The following is a 17,156-nucleotide window of genomic DNA, read 5'->3' as shown; positions in this document are numbered from 1 at the left end:
TTTCTATGTCTGCTAAAACAATGGTATAGATCCTAATGCAAAGTCAATGAATATAAACATAATTTTAATTTCATCCTTTAATGCAGTCACTGCCCTCATGGAAATATTTATTTAGTTTTAATGCAGTTCATTAAAATTAATCACTAAAATGCATACAATTTTATTTCTAATGTCTTCTCTTAAATATGTCACTTGGAATTGAAAATGAATTGCAGATGTTGGAAATTAAAATGAAAACAGGAAATGCTGGAAACACTAAGCAGCTTAGGCGGCATCTGGGGAAAGAGAAACCGAGTTAATGTTTTAGGTCACAGACTCGTCTTTAGTTCTAATGAAAGGAAGGGAAACTGAAACATTAACTTTGCTACTCTTTCCCCAGATGCTGGTGACTTGCTGAGTATTTCTAGCATTGTATATTATTTCATGCCTGACATGGACACGAGATTAATGTGCAAATTACATGGACACAAGAGATTAGTGGCCAAAATTAGAGCACATGGTATTGGGGGTAGGGTATTGACATGGATAGAGAACTGGTTGGCAGACAGGAAGCAAAGTAAGAATTAACGGGTCCTTTTCAGAACGCCAGGCAGTGACTAGTGGGGTGCTGCAAGGCTGGGACCCCAGTTATTTACAATATATATTAACGAGGGAATTAAATGTAACATCTCCAAGTTTGTGGATGAGACGAAGCTGGGTGGCAGTGTGAGCTACGAGGAGGATGCTGCGAGGCTGCAGGGTGACTTGGATAGGTTGGGTGAGTGGGCAGATGTAGTATTATGTGGATAAACGTGAGGTTATAGTGGCAAGAACAGGAAGGCAGATTATTATCTAAATGGTGTCAGATTTGGAAAAGGGGAGGTGCAACGAGACTTGGGTGTGCTTGTACATCAGTCACTGAAAGTAAACATGCAGGTACAGCAGGCAGTGAAGAAAGCTAATGGCATGTTGGCCTTCATTGCGAGAGGATTTGAGTTGAGGAGCAAGGAGGTCCTAGTGCAGTTGTACAGGGCCCTGGTGAGACTGCACCTGAAGTATTGTGTGCAATTTTGGTCTAATTTGAGGAAGAACATTATTGCTTATGAGGGAGTGCAGCGTAGATGCACCAGGTTAAGTCCAAGGATGGCGGGACTGACATACGATGAAAGAATGGGTCGACTGGGCTTGTATTCACTGGAATTTAGAAGGATGAGAGGGAATCTTATAGAAACATAAAATTCTTGAAGGATTGGACAGACTAGATGCAGGAAAAATGTTCCCGATGTTGGGGGAGTCCAGAACCAGGGATCATAGTTTAAGAATAAGGGGTAGGCCATTTAGGAGAGAGTTGTGAATCTGGAATTCTCTGCCACAGAAGACAGTGGAGGCTAATACACTGGATGTTTTCAAGAGAGAGTTAGATTTAGCTCTTCGGGCTTAAGGGATATGGGGGATAAAGCAGGAATGGGGTACTGATTTTCAATGATCAGCCATAATCATATTGAATGCGGTGCTGGTCCGAAGGGCCGAATGCTTCTGCACCTATTTATGTTTCTATAGACATATCCTACCCCTGTATGTACTAGAACACTTTAAAATGAGATTATTAATCCCCTCAGAATAGGTTCCCACATTGCCATCTGCAACTTTTTTAAGTACTCACTCCAGACATGGGTTTGTTTCACCCCAATATGACAATAGACAATAGGTGCAGGAGGAGGCCATTCGGCCCTTCGAGCCTGCACCGCCATTCAATGTGATCATGGCTGATCATTCTCAATCAGTACCCCGTTCCTGCCTTCTCCCCATACCCCCTGACTCCGCTATCCTTAAGAGCTCTATCCAGCTCTCTCTTGAATGCATTCAGAGAATTGGCCTCCACTGCCTTCTGAGGCAGAGAATTCCACAGATTCACAACTCTCTGACTAAAAGTTTTTCCTCTTGCTGTGCCAGTTTTTGAATTGGAAGTTATTTTTAAATTGAATCTGAAAGATTGGAAGGACTGTCAGCTTCATGGTGACTTCCTGTTCTCAGTCCTGTGTTTGCATTAGTGGTGACTATTACAGGAGGTGTCCTTTTTTTAAAAACACACACGCGACTTGACTGATGTTATTAAAAACCTTTTCAAGGCTACAAAATTATAAAAGGAAAATTAGACAGAGACCTTCTTTACCCTTTAAACCAGCATCTGCAGTTCTTCGTACAAACAACATTCTTTATAGCTGTCTGACATTTGACTCTTGAACTTCTCTTGCTTCACCCTGACAAATTGTGCCGATCAGAGTATACCCCGTAGGAAATTGAAGAAGAAAAGTCCAATGGTGCTTTACAGCAATCTTTACAAAATTCACCAATCAAGTGAGGTTAGCAGTCACTAGCCCGCTCTTTCTGTGTTATATCACTGCTTGGTAAAACCATATTACTTTCCATGTGCCAACAGTAGCTATATTCACACTCTTGCGCCTTTCCCAAAGGATGAACCCTGTAATGTATTAAAGTGCAAGTATACCTTTTAAGAATTGAAGATACCATATGCTAAGAGTTTTGATGTAATATTGTTCACAAAACATTGCTGACAGTTGAGGGTTTACTGGCTTCAATAAAGGATACTACGTTGAAGTTCTAGCTCTTGAATGCCATCATAAGAAGCGAATCCAGAGCCAGCAGGAGCTATAATCACATTTAGGCATGCTGTAATGACATGAGATGCAAAATAATTGAATATTTGGTATATGTGGTTGAGGACCATTTTTTCCAAATTATTACAATCAGTGACCGCATTTGGCTGTCCATTGCTCAGACTGTGAAATGAAATTACTGCACTTGATCTGCAGGGATCTTTTTGGGACCTCTATTGTTTGAAATATAAACATAGCACAAAAAGTAAGGAAATTTGTGTTTGGTAGATTATTTCTTTGTTGTAACAATGCTTCTTGGCAATAAATCTTATACCGTTGGAAAGCCTGTTTATTTCCCTTTTAAATGGTGCCACATTTGTAAGGAACATGCATTTGTGGGATGAGCAGCAGAGCTGAGTATATGGGATGCGCCCATGAAAAATTTGCCAAATCTTCTCTGCCAATGCCAAACAGCTTATTCTGCCATTGACTGTTGTTCGGTGTTGTTTGGTGGATTGGATGATTGGTCTGAAGAAACAAGACATATTGGCAATTTAACAATTTATTCATTTAATAAACAGGAGCCACAGTAGCGTGTGGAAGAACCATACACAGCCACAACAGCCTGGCACCTCCTCCTCATGCTGGTCACCAGCCTGGTCACACACTGTTGTGGGATGGCATCCCATTCTTGTCAGCACCTGGGGGTACCAGAAGCTCAAAACAAGAGTCAATAGCAACAGCAGAATAAGCTGTTTGGCATTGGCAGAGAAGATTTGGCAAATTTTTCATGGGCGCATCCCATATACTCAGCTCTGCTGCTCATCCCACAAATGCATGTTCCTTACAAATGTGGCACCATTTAAAAGGGAAATAAACAGGCTTTCCAACGGTATAAGATTTATTGCCAAGAAGCATTGTTACAACAAAGAAATAATCTACCAAACACAAATTTCCTTACTTTTTGTGCTATGTTTATATATTAATGACTTGGACATAAATGTAGACAGGTTGGTTAGTAAGTTTGCAGATGACACTGAGATTGCTGGGGTTGTGGACTGTGGGGACGGCTGTCAAAGTATACAATGAGATATAGATCAACTACAGAAATGGGCAGAGAAATGGCAGATGAATTTTAATCTGAGCAAGGGTGAATTGTTACACTTTTGAAGGTCAAATGTAAGGGGGACATATAACATATAACAACTACAGCATGGAAACAGGCCTGTCCGGCCCTACCAGTCCACGCCGACCATTCTCCCTGACCTAGTCTCATCTACCTGCACTCAGACCATAACCCTCCAATCCCCTCCTATCCATATACCTATCCAATTTACTCTTAAATAATAAAATCGAGCCAGCCTCCACCACTTCCACCGGAAGTCCATTCCATACAGCCACAACCCTCTGAGTAAAGAAATTCCCCCTCATGTTACCCCTAAACCTTTGTCCCTCAATTCTGAAGCTATGTCCCCTTGTTGGAATCTTCCCCACTCTCAAAGGGAAAAGCCTACCCACGTCAACTCTGTCCGTCCCTCTCAAAATTTAAAAAACCTCTATCAAGTCCCCCCTCAACCTTCTACGCTCCAAAGAATAAAGACCCAACCTGTTCAACCTCTCTCTGTAGCCTAAGTGCTGAAACCCAGGCAACATTCTAGTAAATCTCCGCTGTACCCTCTCCATTTTGTCGACATCCTTCCTATAATTTGGCGACCAGAACTGCACACCATACTCCAGATTCGGCCTCACCAATGCCCTGTACAATTTCAACATTACATCCCAACTTCTATACTCGATGCTCTGATTTATAAAGGCAAGCATACCAAACGCCTTCTTCACCACCCTATCCACATGAGATTCCACCTTCAGGGAACAATGCACAGTTATTCCCAGATCCCTCTGTTCCACTGCATTCCTCAATTCCCTACCATTTACCCTGTACGTCCTATTTTGATTTGTCCTACCAAAATGCAGCACCTCACACTTATCAGCATTAAACTCCATCTGCCATCTTTCAGCCCACCCTTCCAAAAGGCCCAAGTCTCTCTGTAGACTTTGAAAATCTACCTCACTATCAACTACTCCACCTATCTTGGTGTTCATTGGGATCTTGAGGCCCAAGTCCATAACTCCCTGAAAGTGGCAACATAAGTGGAGTAGTAACTAAGGCGTATGGTATACTTGTTTTCATTGGTCAGGCATTGAGTACTAGGAGTCTGAAAGTCGTGTGAAAGCTTTATAAGTCTTTAGTTAGGCTACATTTGGAGTACTGCACGCAGTTCTGGTTGGCCAGGTCATGAAGGATGTGCAGGTTTTGGGAAGGGTGCAGAGGTTTACCAGCATAGTGCCCGGATTAGAGGATATTAGCTACAGGGAGAGATTTGATAGATTTGGATTGATTTATCTGGAATGCTGAAGGTTGCAGGGTGAAAATTGTGAGTGCCTGGAATGTGCTCCCTGGGGCAGTGTTTGAGGCAGGTACGATAGTGGCATTTAAGAAAGTGTTGGATAGACACAAAGATATGGAGGGATATGAATTATGTGCAAGGAGCTAGGATTTGGTCTTGGTATCATGTTTGGCACAGACACTGTGGGCCAAAGGGCATATTCTTGTGTCGTGCTGTTCAAAGTTCTATGATTATTTTTTTCTTCCAGTTTACTGGGTATGCTGGTATAAATTAGTTCTATTACACATCATTCTTCGAGCACTTTGACAACATGGTGAGTTAAGTGAGAACATTTTAATATTTATATAAGGGGTAGTCCCAACCTGGAGATTAGAAATCATCCAAGAGGGTTTTAGAATCATGGATTACTTTCCAAGATGGCCTTTGCAGACACAGTTCAGGGGGTCAGCAAAGCAGCATGTTGAGCACTGGCTCTCTGTCCACAATGGGCATCTTGAGCTCCTGATGGCAAACCCATTTTAATTTACCTTCCCAATCCCACAATGACCTATTTGTCCAAAACCACCTCCACTGGCAAAGTAGATGAACATCACCTCACATTCTGCCTGGAAAATCTGCAACCCAAGGGCGTGAACATTGAATTCCATTTTCAGGTAAGCACACCTACTCTGTTTTATGTTCTCTCCTTCTGACCCACCAAGGCCCGCTTGCATACCTCATCTTGTCATACCCTCTCCCAGCCTCCTGCTACCCAGTTTGTTTCCCCTTCCCCACCTGGCACCATCTCCTGACAAACCCTCCTCACTTGGATCTGCCGATAGTTTGCCAGATCCTGCCTCACTCCTCTCCCTTTTTTGTATGAGCTATCTCCACTTTACACCCTCAGTCTTGAAGCAGAATTACAACCCGAAAGATCGACTCTCTCTTTATCTCCAGAGATGCCTGACCTGCAGAGTCCTTCCAGCAGCTGTTTTTTTTGCTTCATAGTAAAATTGTTGATGGAATACTAATACTTCAGTGCCAAATAATGAGTAAGTTCGATATCTTCCTTGCAACACGAATACAAGGTAAGGTCGGAATTTAGAAGGATGAGGGGGGATCTTATTGAAACATATAAGATAATTAGGGGATTGGACACATTAGAGGCAGGAAACATGTTCCCAATGTTGGGGGAGTCCAGAACAAGGGGCCACAGTTTAAGAATAAGGGGTAGGCCATTTAGAACGGAGATGAGGAAGAACTTTTTCAGTCAGAGAGTGGTGAAGGTGTGGAATTCTCTGCCTCAGAAGGCAGTGGAGGCCAGTTCGTTGGATGCTTTCAAGAGAGAGCTGGATAGAGCTCTTAAGGATAGCGGAGTGAGGGGGTATGGGGAGAAGGCAGGAACGGGGTACTGATTGAGAGTGATCAGCCATGATCGCATTGAATGGCGGTGCTGGCTCGAAGGGCTGAATGGCCTACTCCTGCACCTATTGTCTATTGTCTATTGTTGAGTGCAGGAGTGGATGTAGAAGGTTCAACATTTATAAGGGTGGCACTGCTGAAAGAACTGCTGCCTCACAGTGCCAGAGACCTGGGTTCGATGCTGACCTTGGTGTGGTTTGCATGTTCTCACTGTGGCCAGGTTGGCTTCTTTCGGGTGCTACAGTTTCCTCCCCCATCCTGAAGACATAAAGGTTTGTTGGTTAATTGGCCTCTGTAAATTCCCCCTATTGTGTAGAGAGTGGATACAAAAGTGGGATAACAAAGAACCAGTGTGAACATGTGATTGATGGTCTGTATGGACTTGGTGGGCTGAAGGGCCGGTTTCCATTCTGTATCTCAAAACTAACCTATGATGTGTATCACAAAATTAAATCACATAGATCACTGAAGGCATTTAATAATGAGAAAATCACATGGCTTTGTTCCATTTCATTTTCATATTTAATTGCCTATGGAAATTATCCACAGAAATGCATGATGCAATAAGTCTGGTTTAGTGAGTTTCTTTTATAAATTAATCCCCCTGGTCTTCATTCGAGGACCTTTTTTGTTTTCTTTTCCCTCCCTTGGCATCACACATGTGAATAGTTAATTTCACTTTTCTGATCCAGTTTTTCCATATCAGATGCATCTGCTTTAAACCTTCAGCAGAAATTTCTCTCCTGGCAGCAGTCAGAGACAGAATCAGTGGACGTATAGAGCAACGTATTGTGGTTCTGATGGTGAATGTTTTCCACAGATGAAGCGCTTTATTGCCTGGAGTTAACAACTGTTCAGCTCCATTCCTCAGATCAGAATCGGTACTAAAGAGGGTTTGGCAGCCGGCCATGTTTCCTGAATCCAGTGCAGAATAGTCTCGAGTTCCCAGTCGATATTTCAGACACACATGGTGCTGCTCCTCTTCTTGCCCTCCAAGAGGACCCGCGACAGACGGGTCTCTTACTCATCTGGGTCAACTCCACACTTTCTTTGGAACTCCTGCCCATGTTCTCGGATCCATTTGTTAGCCACTTAAAAGAGTTTTTTAAAAAAAGAGAACAGTTGTTAAATAATTTCAGGTTATAAAACTGCTCTTCTCTGTTTTGGCTAAACAAATTGATAATCAACACTAATTATTGGATTTTTTCAGGTGGGGAAAAACGATAATAAGTCTTTATTATTAATAGAAATAAAACAAAAGGAGTGAATATTAGGTTTAGGTTTATTGTTGTCACATGTACTGAGAGGTACAATAAAAATTTCATTAAAAATCAAATGTTTTCAGTAAATTACTTTGTAATAATTCCAAAAATCTTCATTCAAATTAACTTGTGGTTTTATAACTAATTTCACATTTTACTGCGAAAATGTTCCCATTATTTTCAACGCGCAGACAGTATCATTTTAGTCATCTGTGTTATACTGTGGTCTTCCTTTCACAGCTGTATAATTTCTTAAATTAGTTGTGGTAACGAGTGAATGATGTATTGCATTATTCAAACAACCTTTTAAGCAGACAGCTGCTTTTAAATCCAAATTAATTTATTCTTAGTGTAAATTTGTTAACATGTACCCGCTTTAACAGGCAAACATTGCATGGACTTTTCGATAAGCACGTGTTAAATTATTTTAACTCCAAAACATGCAGAGTGATATTAATGCTGCTGTCCAAATTTTAAATTCCAATCCCAGCATTCATTTCTTGACTGCCAAAAGTAAACAGCAGTAAATCACAAGTACTTCCTGACTGCTTCCACCTGCCTGCCGTAAACTACAGTGTTGTAAAATAGTTTCCTGTGTGGCGAGGTTGATGAGGGTTACCTTGACATGAACCAGAAACGAAGGATGGAAAAAAGCATGAGGCACAAGTATAGGCAAATTCTGCTGAGCACCAAATTCCTATGTGCATTAAACCTCGAGATCAGGAAAAGCTTTGCAAGATGAGAAACTCCAACAGACGCGTTTGCAGACGTAAAACTAGAAACTTAAGCACTCAGATGCAAGTTGACTCAGAATCTCAGAATGTTTCCCTGGGATCAAGACCAATATTCTGCAAGGCAACACGAATTACATGGTACAATTATAAAGCTGGGATAATATTAAATCAGATTCTAGTGCTCACATTATTACCAAGCTTTGAAAGCGGCAGGAGAGATTGATAAGGAGGAGAAGCAGTGCACAAATAATTTGGGATTTATAAATGGAGACATGGTGGCCAGGGCCATTGAACTAGATGGCATAAAAAACAGGTCCTTCGACCCAACTCGATCATGCTGACCATGATGCCTATCTATGCTAATCCCCATTGCCTGCATTAGACCTTTTTAAATGTTGCAATTGTATCTGCATTTACCTCCGGCAGCTCGTTTCAGTTCACCACCACTTGTGTGGAAAAACCTGAACCTCAGATCACCTTTAAATTTCTCCTCTTAATATCAAGGCCTGTATTAGATTGCCATACACAATAAAATGTAAAGGACTGTAAATCATTTTAATCATTGGAAAGATTTATATCACATGAGACATCATATGTGTAGATCATGAATTAAATTACTGCAGATCACTTCGGCTGATTAAACCTTTAAAATATATTTTAATCATTTTTGACACAAGTAATGATGTCAGGGTAATGAAGTTATTTGATCAATCAAATCATTGGACATTTTTCCCTTTAATATCCAAATCACTTTACAACATTAAACAACCTTCCCGATCTTCTATGTTTACTTCCACTGGACTAATGCAGACTATGGGTTGTCATCTTAAGAAGCGCAAATCACCAATTATTCATAAAAACGTGGCTCTTCCACATACCCCACTTATCCCCGACCAACACAGGACAGCCAGCATGGAGCGTATCTGCGTTGCCTTGGCCATTTTTGTGAAGATTCCACCAAAAGAGTGCCGCATTCTTGAAATAAAGCATTTCATAATCAATAATTTAAAAACTGACAGAACAAGTTGAACATTTATGATATTATTCACCAATATACATTTTGCATTTAAGTTTTATTTACTACTAGACAAAGTTGGGCCCAAAGCTCTCCTGCATTGGTGCAGCACCCTGTCCTACCCCCCCCACTCTCTCCTCAACCCCCCCCCTCCCCTCTCCCTTCTCCCCCACTCCCCCTTCCCCCCTCCCTCCTCCCATCCCCTCCTTTTAAACTTTAAAATGTGAATAACTGAAAAAATATAACACCGATTTCAATAAAACTACTTGCATTATCACTAAAGTGACAATGGTGAGTAAGGTGGGCCTAAAATTGTCGCGCTATCGTGTACCGTTTTGGCTGAAGTTCACTCACAAACAAGATAACAAACGCGAGTTTTAGTATATAGATTTTACACAATATATTGATTTTTTTTTAATAGTACTTTGTCATAATGAGCATCATACATTGAAATGTTCTACTTTTATGATTATAAATGTAACAGGTGAAAGAAGCTGTGAAAACACACAGCATTTGATAATTTTATAATATCAATGTATGATGAAGAGTCTTCAACATAAAACCTTTTTTCTACAGTTGCTGCCTAAGAGTTTCCAGTACTTTGTTTTTATTTCAGATTTCTAGCATTCGTGGCTTTGACAATAACTTCAGGATTACGAGTTGACTCATCTTGGCAGTCTTTGAAAGCTTGCTGGATTAGTTTAGTTTAAAGATAAAGCGCGGAAACAGGCCCTTTCGGCCCACCGGGTCTGCGCCAATCAGTGATAACCGCACATTAACACTATCCTATGCCCACTCGGGACAATTTTTACATTTACCAAGCCAATTAACCTATAAACCTGTACGTATTTGGAGTGTGGGAGGAAACCGAAGATCTCGGAGAAAACCCACGCAGGTCACGGGGAGAACGTACAAACTCCGTACAGACAGCACCAGTAGTCGGGATCAAATCCGGGTCTCCGGCGCTGCATTCACTGTAAGGCAGCAACTCTACTGCTGCGCCACCGTGCTGCCCTAATAATGGCCATGTTTTCTTTTGGGTAATTGGGTTGATCATGGAGGCTAATACTCCGGTGGATTCGTTGGATTTCAGTGTTACTGAAACTGACGGGCATAGCAGGGTATGTTGGGGAAGAAAAGGGTTCATTCACTCCTTGGCAACTTACAACTATGGAAAAAATGGGATGGTAGTGGGTACTTTATGGATTAAGTACATTCAGAGTGTACATTATAACATGTCATTAGTGCAAACCTTCAGTGAATATCTGTCAAATATTCAATTGTTAGGTCTATAAGAAATTGCAAACCTGCTTTTTGTTTGATATTTATTCACACACAGGATGCAGGCTTTGTTGTCTGGTTCGCATTTATTTCCCATCCCCCCCCCCCCCCCCCCCCCACGAGTCATTTCAAAGAACATTTAAGAGTTAACCACATTGCTCTGGGTCTAGGTTTACATTGAGGCCAGACAGGGTAAGCATGGCAGATTTCCTGCCCTGAAGGACATTAATGAAACAGAAGTGGTTTTAAAACAACAAACTACAAGTTTCAAGATCACCACTTGAATTTAAATTCTCCAGCTATCTAGGAATACGATATTCAAACATATCCATAGATCAATTTAGGAGAAGGAACTTAACCATTCTCTACCTTAGAGTCATGCACCACAGAAACAGGCCCTTCAGCCTATCAACTAACTGCTGACATCAAATTCCCATTTATCCTTATCCCATTGACCAGCACTTGGTGTATAGCTTTTTATGACTTGCCGATCAATCTGTTAAATATTGTGAAAGTACCTGCTTCCACCACCTCCTTCTTACCCACTGGCCAAATAGTTAATTTGCAGGGTTAAACAGAAAATAGATGACAGTCTGAAGAACGGTCCTGACCCAAAACGTCACCCATTCCTTCTCTCCAGAGATGCTGCCTGTCCCGCTGAGTTACTTCAGCATTTTGTGTCTATCTTCGACTTAAACCAGCATCTGCAGTTCTATCCTACAGAAATGGATGACAGCTCTTGATTTAAAATAAACAAAAAACATTAGACCTAAAGATCATTAAAATGAAAATCAAGAGCAATTTGTGATTGTTTAGAGTCATTGGCCCTTCGGCCTAATTTGCCTATACCGACCAAGATGCACTTACACTAGTCTCACCTGCTTGCCTTTGGCCCATATCCTTCTAACCCGTTCCTACCTGCAAACCTTTCAATGTTTGTTGTGTTTTGTTCTATTGATAAATTCTCTAACAGAACTCATCACTATGATAGAGAAGATTTCTCCAATTCTTGGCTGTTACAAAAATATCTGAAGTTCATACTTCACACACACTGCAGAAATAATTTCAATCTAAATAGGTATTTCTGAAGGTAGAAAATTTGAATAGCTATTGCTGACAGAGCTGTTTTAATGTTAGAGTCATACTAGCATGAAAACAGGTCCTTCAATCTAACTCATCTATTCTGACCAAGATGCCCATTAAAGGTAGTCCTATTTACAAAGAATTAATTTTGAAATGATTCTTGCTGTTTTAAAATGTGATCATTGCCTTGTCTCTTCCTATTTGTAAATCTCTAGCTCCACTCTTCCAATTCTGGCTTCGTATTGCATCCTACAGTTAGTCACTCCACACTGACAATAAACCCTTCAGCCACCAGGTCCCTCTGTCCTCAAATTCTCTCTCTACCTTTTTATTTCTATTTCCTCCTTTAAGAAATTTCTTGCATCCTACTAGCGTTTGTCTGCATCTCCTTCTTTGACTCAGTGTCAATTGTTACTTGATAATTCTCAGACAGTCTAAGAGTGAAGTCAAGAGTGTTTTATTGTCATTTGTCCTGAAACGGAACAATTAAATTCTCACTTGCAGCATCAACAGAACAGGTTTGTAAACATTGGTGACAATAGACAATAGACAATAGGTGCAGGAGTAGGCCATTCGGCCCTTCGAGCCAGCATTCAATGTGATCACATTCAATGTGATCATGGCTGATCATTCTCAATCAGTACCCCGTTCCTGCCTTCTTCCCATACCCCCTGACTCCGCTATCCTTAAGAGTTCTATCTAACTCTCTCTTGAATGCATTCAAAGAATTGGCCTCCACTGCCTTCTGAGGCAGAGAATTCCACAGATTCACAACTCTCTGACTGAAAAAGTTTTTCCTCATCTCCATTCTAAATGGCCTACCCCTTATTCTTAAACTGTGGCCCCTTGTTCTGGACTCCCCCAACATTGGGAACATGTTTCCTGCCTCTAACGTGTCCAGCCCCTTAATAATCTTATACGTTTCGATAAGATCCCCTCTCATCCTTCTAAATTCCAGTGTATTGGTGGGTGAGATCACATCCTGAGTTCTGAATAGTCTCCTCATTTAGGGAAAGATAATAATGCATTGGGAGCCGTTCAGAGAAGCTTTACTAGACTGACTCCTGAAGTGGATAGGTTGTCTTATGAAGAAAAGTTGGACAGGTCAGGCTTGTATCTGCTGGAGTTTAGAAGAGTGAGAAGCAACCTAATTGAAACAACCCTTGAGTGTTTTTTGCTACATTAAAGGAAGCTTTTGTTGCCTAATCTGCTAACATAACAAGATCAAGGTTTGCAAGGTATTTGAATAACACTGCACCAAAGTCGGTTCACCAAGTCTTAGGGTTGTAATCCATTGTTATTCCACAACATTTTAATCAGATGCTAAACTTAATAAAGAAAGGAATTAATTTGAAATTGGGGTTCAATCGATAAGTTAAGGAAAAATGACAGCAGTTTTCCTTAAGGGCCTGTCCCACTTAGGCGATTTTTTAGGCGACTGTCAGAGGTGTAGCAGGTCGCCGAAAAACCGGCGACTGGACCCCGCCCCTCTGACAATGTCTACGACAAGCTACAACAACCTACCACCTGGTAGACGTTAAGCTATGGCAAGCTACCAACAACTGGCGACCCAATCGTCATGAGTAGGACATCCACCTATGACCACACAGGCGATAATCCATGACAACCAAAGTCAACCTACATCCACCCGCTACAAGCTACGACCCTGTCGGAGACAACTGAAGACAATTCACATCATTTTCACCTCCGGTTTTGACCTGTCGCCGGTTGACGTTGGTTGACGTAGGAAGTCGCCAATGGGATTCACCGAAGTCAGCACCGGCGACAACCTACGTCACCTGGCGACAACCTACGACAGCACCTATGTCAGGATACGTCAAGATATGCTCTTTGGCGTCAAACCCACTGTCGCTGAAAAATTTTCAACATTCTGAAAATCCAGCGGCGACCAGAAAGACGCTACAACTCTTTGGAGACGACTCACGACCATACTGGCGACACCCCGGTGACCATGTGGCAACAGCTTAGTCGCCTGTAGTCGTCTCAAAAATCGCCTCAGTGGGACAGGCCCTTTAAAGATTTTTCAATAATCAAGAAACTGCTCTTTTTTTTCTACTGCATTAATTTGAGGTGGAAAGTCCAGGGTGCAAGATGCTGATTCATTTGGAACAGCCCTTTAGCATTTCGAAAGTGAGCAGTTTGGCGTACAAACAATTGTGGCAGCCATGTACAGTCCCACTTGGTGGAAGTCTGACTAATCGGCAAACAATGAGCTCACCACTCCTTATATTCTTATAACAAATTAAGTGCAGATGAGCTGTGTAAAATTAGAATGCAGTTGTCCTGAAATCAACTGGGACTCCCCACTGCCTCACACCTCCACACAAAATTATCAACACCATTCTTTACGGATGTATCGCCTGATAAAGCACAGCATCAGTCCCGTGGTGTAGTGAGGCTTATCGGGTGCCAGGAGCGAGCTGGGAAGGAGCGCGATAAAGTGATCTCACATTAAAAACAAAGGTGTTTATTCACAAAATGCTGGAGTAACCCAGCAGGTCAGGCAGCATCTCAGGAGAGAAGGAATGGGTGACGTTTCGGGTCGAGACCCTTCTTCAGACTGAAGAAGTTTAAAACATTTTTTTAAATGTCAAGTACACGCTAACCATTTTGTGCATCTTGCCGTTTTCTACTCTGCAACGACCCTCTAGTGCGCTGCAGTATGCAGATGCTCAAAGTGTCCACTGCACTTTACTCCCTTTTCCCTCGTCTTAATGCTTTGTGGAACCACCACACATTCTACCAGTGGGATGCTCATAATCTCTTCATTCCATCTGTTTTTTTAACCATGTTCTTTTTAATTACTGATGCCTTGGTAAGTAACAAAGTAATTACATTTGCCTTGACTTCATAACATCACAAAAAACTTCTTTATTCGATTTCCATACCCCACAAGCTTAATATACAACCTGACATATAATTTCCATCTCATTGCAAACATGACAAAAAATAAACATGCTGCAACAACACCTCAGCAGCTCAGCAGCTCATCCAGGATAAACCAACACTTTTGATTAATGGTGACACGAGAGATAGATTGCAGAGTGGGAGAGTCTAGGACTAGAGGTCATAGCCTCAGAATTAAAGGACATGGTGGATCTGTGGAACTCTGCCACAGAAGGCTGTGGAGGCCAAGTCAATGGATATTTTTTAAGGCAGAGATAGATTCTTGATTAGTACGAGTGTCAGGGGTTATAGGGAGAAGGCAGGAGAATGGAGTTAGGAGGGAGAGATAGATCAGCCATGATTGAATGGCAGAGCAAACTTGATGGGCTAAATCTGCTCCTATCACATAATAAAATCCTGAGCAATAAACAAACTGCTGGAGGAACTTAATAGATCAGGTACCATCTATAGACAATAGGTGCAGGAGGAGGCCATTCGGCCCTTCGAGCCAGCATGGCCATTCAATGTGATCATGGCTGATCATTCTCAATCAGTACCCCGTTCCTGCCTTCTCCCCATACCATCTCGGTAGGGAAATCGATGCAATTACTATTTTGGGTTGGGACCTTTCGTAAAAATGATGCAATAGAGGAGATGTCTTTGAGGGGAAACAACATTTATAAGAAGAGCTGAATTTATTGCACTATCTGCATTAACTATCTTAATTAATGTATGCAATACTGCATATTTATTGTAAATATTGAATATTGTATATTTATTTGTTGTGTTATTGTGTTTATTTGCCTGTAAAGCTTCAACCAGCAAGAATTTTATTGTTCCGTTCCCGATGCATATGACAATTAAACACACTTGACTCTTGATTAACCTCATTTCAGGACTGAAAGGCTGGAATTAATATCTTGCCAAGCACATGCTAATCCTGTTATTGATGTTACATTCAGAGAATGTCATTGATTACATTAAATGAAACTAACAACAAATAATCTACTTCAGGATTAACTTTGGCATTGTTTAGCACTCCTACAATATTGTGTCATATTATGTGCAGGTCCAAGAATAGGATTTGAACCAACAACAAACAACATGCTGAGTCAGCGATTTTATTTTTCTAAATGTTCAATTCAAGGTGAGACCAAGTGTAGACTGGGTGACCATGGTTTCGCTGCACTTGCGAAGACTTGCTGGATCTCCCAGTTTGCGAACCATTTTAATTTCCCCTCCCCATTCCCATACTGACTTTTGGGTCCTCCTTCACAACCCCCACTCAAAATTGAAGAACAGAATCTCGCATTTTGCTTGGATAGTCTCCAGTGCCATGAACATTGATTTCTCCAGTTTCAAGCAAGTTTCCCACCTTCATTCTCAGAAACCCCCTGGGTTCCGTTGTTCCGTTGCCACCCCCTGGCTGCACACCTTCTTCCCACTGCCCCTGTCACCCACTTCTTTAACCCTCTTCTGCCCACTATCTCCTGTCCCTCCCTCCATTTTCCTTTTCTCCACCCTCTTCCCACCTCCCCGTTCACTTACCTTCATTATCCCTCCCTCTGGTTTTACAGATCACTTCTCTTCTACCTCTTAACTGGTTCCATCTGAATTCCATTTTGCCTCCATTTTACATCCAGCCATTTTTTTTTACAACCTCCATCCATCTGCCAGTCACTCATCCTCACCTGAAACTACCACCACTTGTCAGTTTTTGTGCCATTCCTTCCCCCCTACATCTCTTTACCAGTTTTCTCCCCACTACTCCATCAGTCTGTAGTAGGATCCCATCCTGGGAATGGGAGGAGAAATTAAAATGGATAGCAACCGGGAAATCCAGCAAGCCTTAGTAGGCAGAACACAAGTATTCTGCTTGTCTGCTCGTTTCCCTCCACAGATGCTGCCTGCCCTGTTGAGTTCTCTTAGCGCTAAATGAGACAAAATTAGGAGTTGAGGAGGAATTTTTTTAGTCAGAGGGTGGTGAATCTGTGGAATCCTTTGCCACAGAAGGCTGTGGGGGCCATATCAATGGATATTTTTAAGGCAGAGATAGATTCTTGATTAGTACGGGTGTCAGGGGGTCATGGGGAGAAGGGAGGAGAATGGGGTTAGGAGGGAAAGATAGATCAGCCATGATTGAATGGCAGAGCAGACTTGATGGGCCAAATGGCCTAAATCTGCTCTTATCACTTATGACCTTATGAGAACAAGGTGCATTCCACTCACCTTGACAACGGGAACACTAAAGTTAGCATAAATGAAAGCAGTTGATCCTCCAGCTTCTACTCCACTCAACTGAAAAAGATAAACAAAGTTGGACTTATGAGAACTCGTTCACCATTAAACTAGTATCATGATCATGAAGAGAAAAAAAAAATCTGCCAAAGCGAACTACTATTGCATGCTTGTTACTTTATATCAGCATGGCAAATTTTCCTGTCAGAACAAAATGACTCTGAGCCATG

At 41.7% G+C, this 17,156-nt stretch overlaps 1 protein-coding gene across 1 annotated transcript in view; it reads right to left on the bottom strand.

The window, feature by feature from the left end:
- Positions 1-6,913: 6,913 nt before the first annotated feature.
- The window catches only part of p4ha3 (prolyl 4-hydroxylase, alpha polypeptide III), a 51,955-nt gene continuing 41,712 nt past the window's right edge, over positions 6,914-17,156 (bottom strand). The window contains exons 11-13 of the mRNA XM_078402991.1: positions 16,918-16,986; positions 9,281-9,377; positions 6,914-7,497 (exon numbers count right to left, since the gene is read on the bottom strand). Coding sequence (XP_078259117.1) covers positions 7,427-7,497; positions 9,281-9,377; positions 16,918-16,986 — 237 coding nt within the window. The 3' untranslated portion in view covers positions 6,914-7,426. The remainder of the gene's footprint in view (positions 7,498-9,280; positions 9,378-16,917; positions 16,987-17,156) is intronic.

The sequence above is a fragment of the Rhinoraja longicauda genome, chromosome 7 (genome assembly GCF_053455715.1).
Source record: "Rhinoraja longicauda isolate Sanriku21f chromosome 7, sRhiLon1.1, whole genome shotgun sequence".
In the NCBI taxonomy this organism is placed as follows: Eukaryota; Metazoa; Chordata; class Chondrichthyes; order Rajiformes; family Arhynchobatidae; genus Rhinoraja; species Rhinoraja longicauda.
This window is presented reverse-complemented; position numbering and strand designations above follow the sequence as displayed.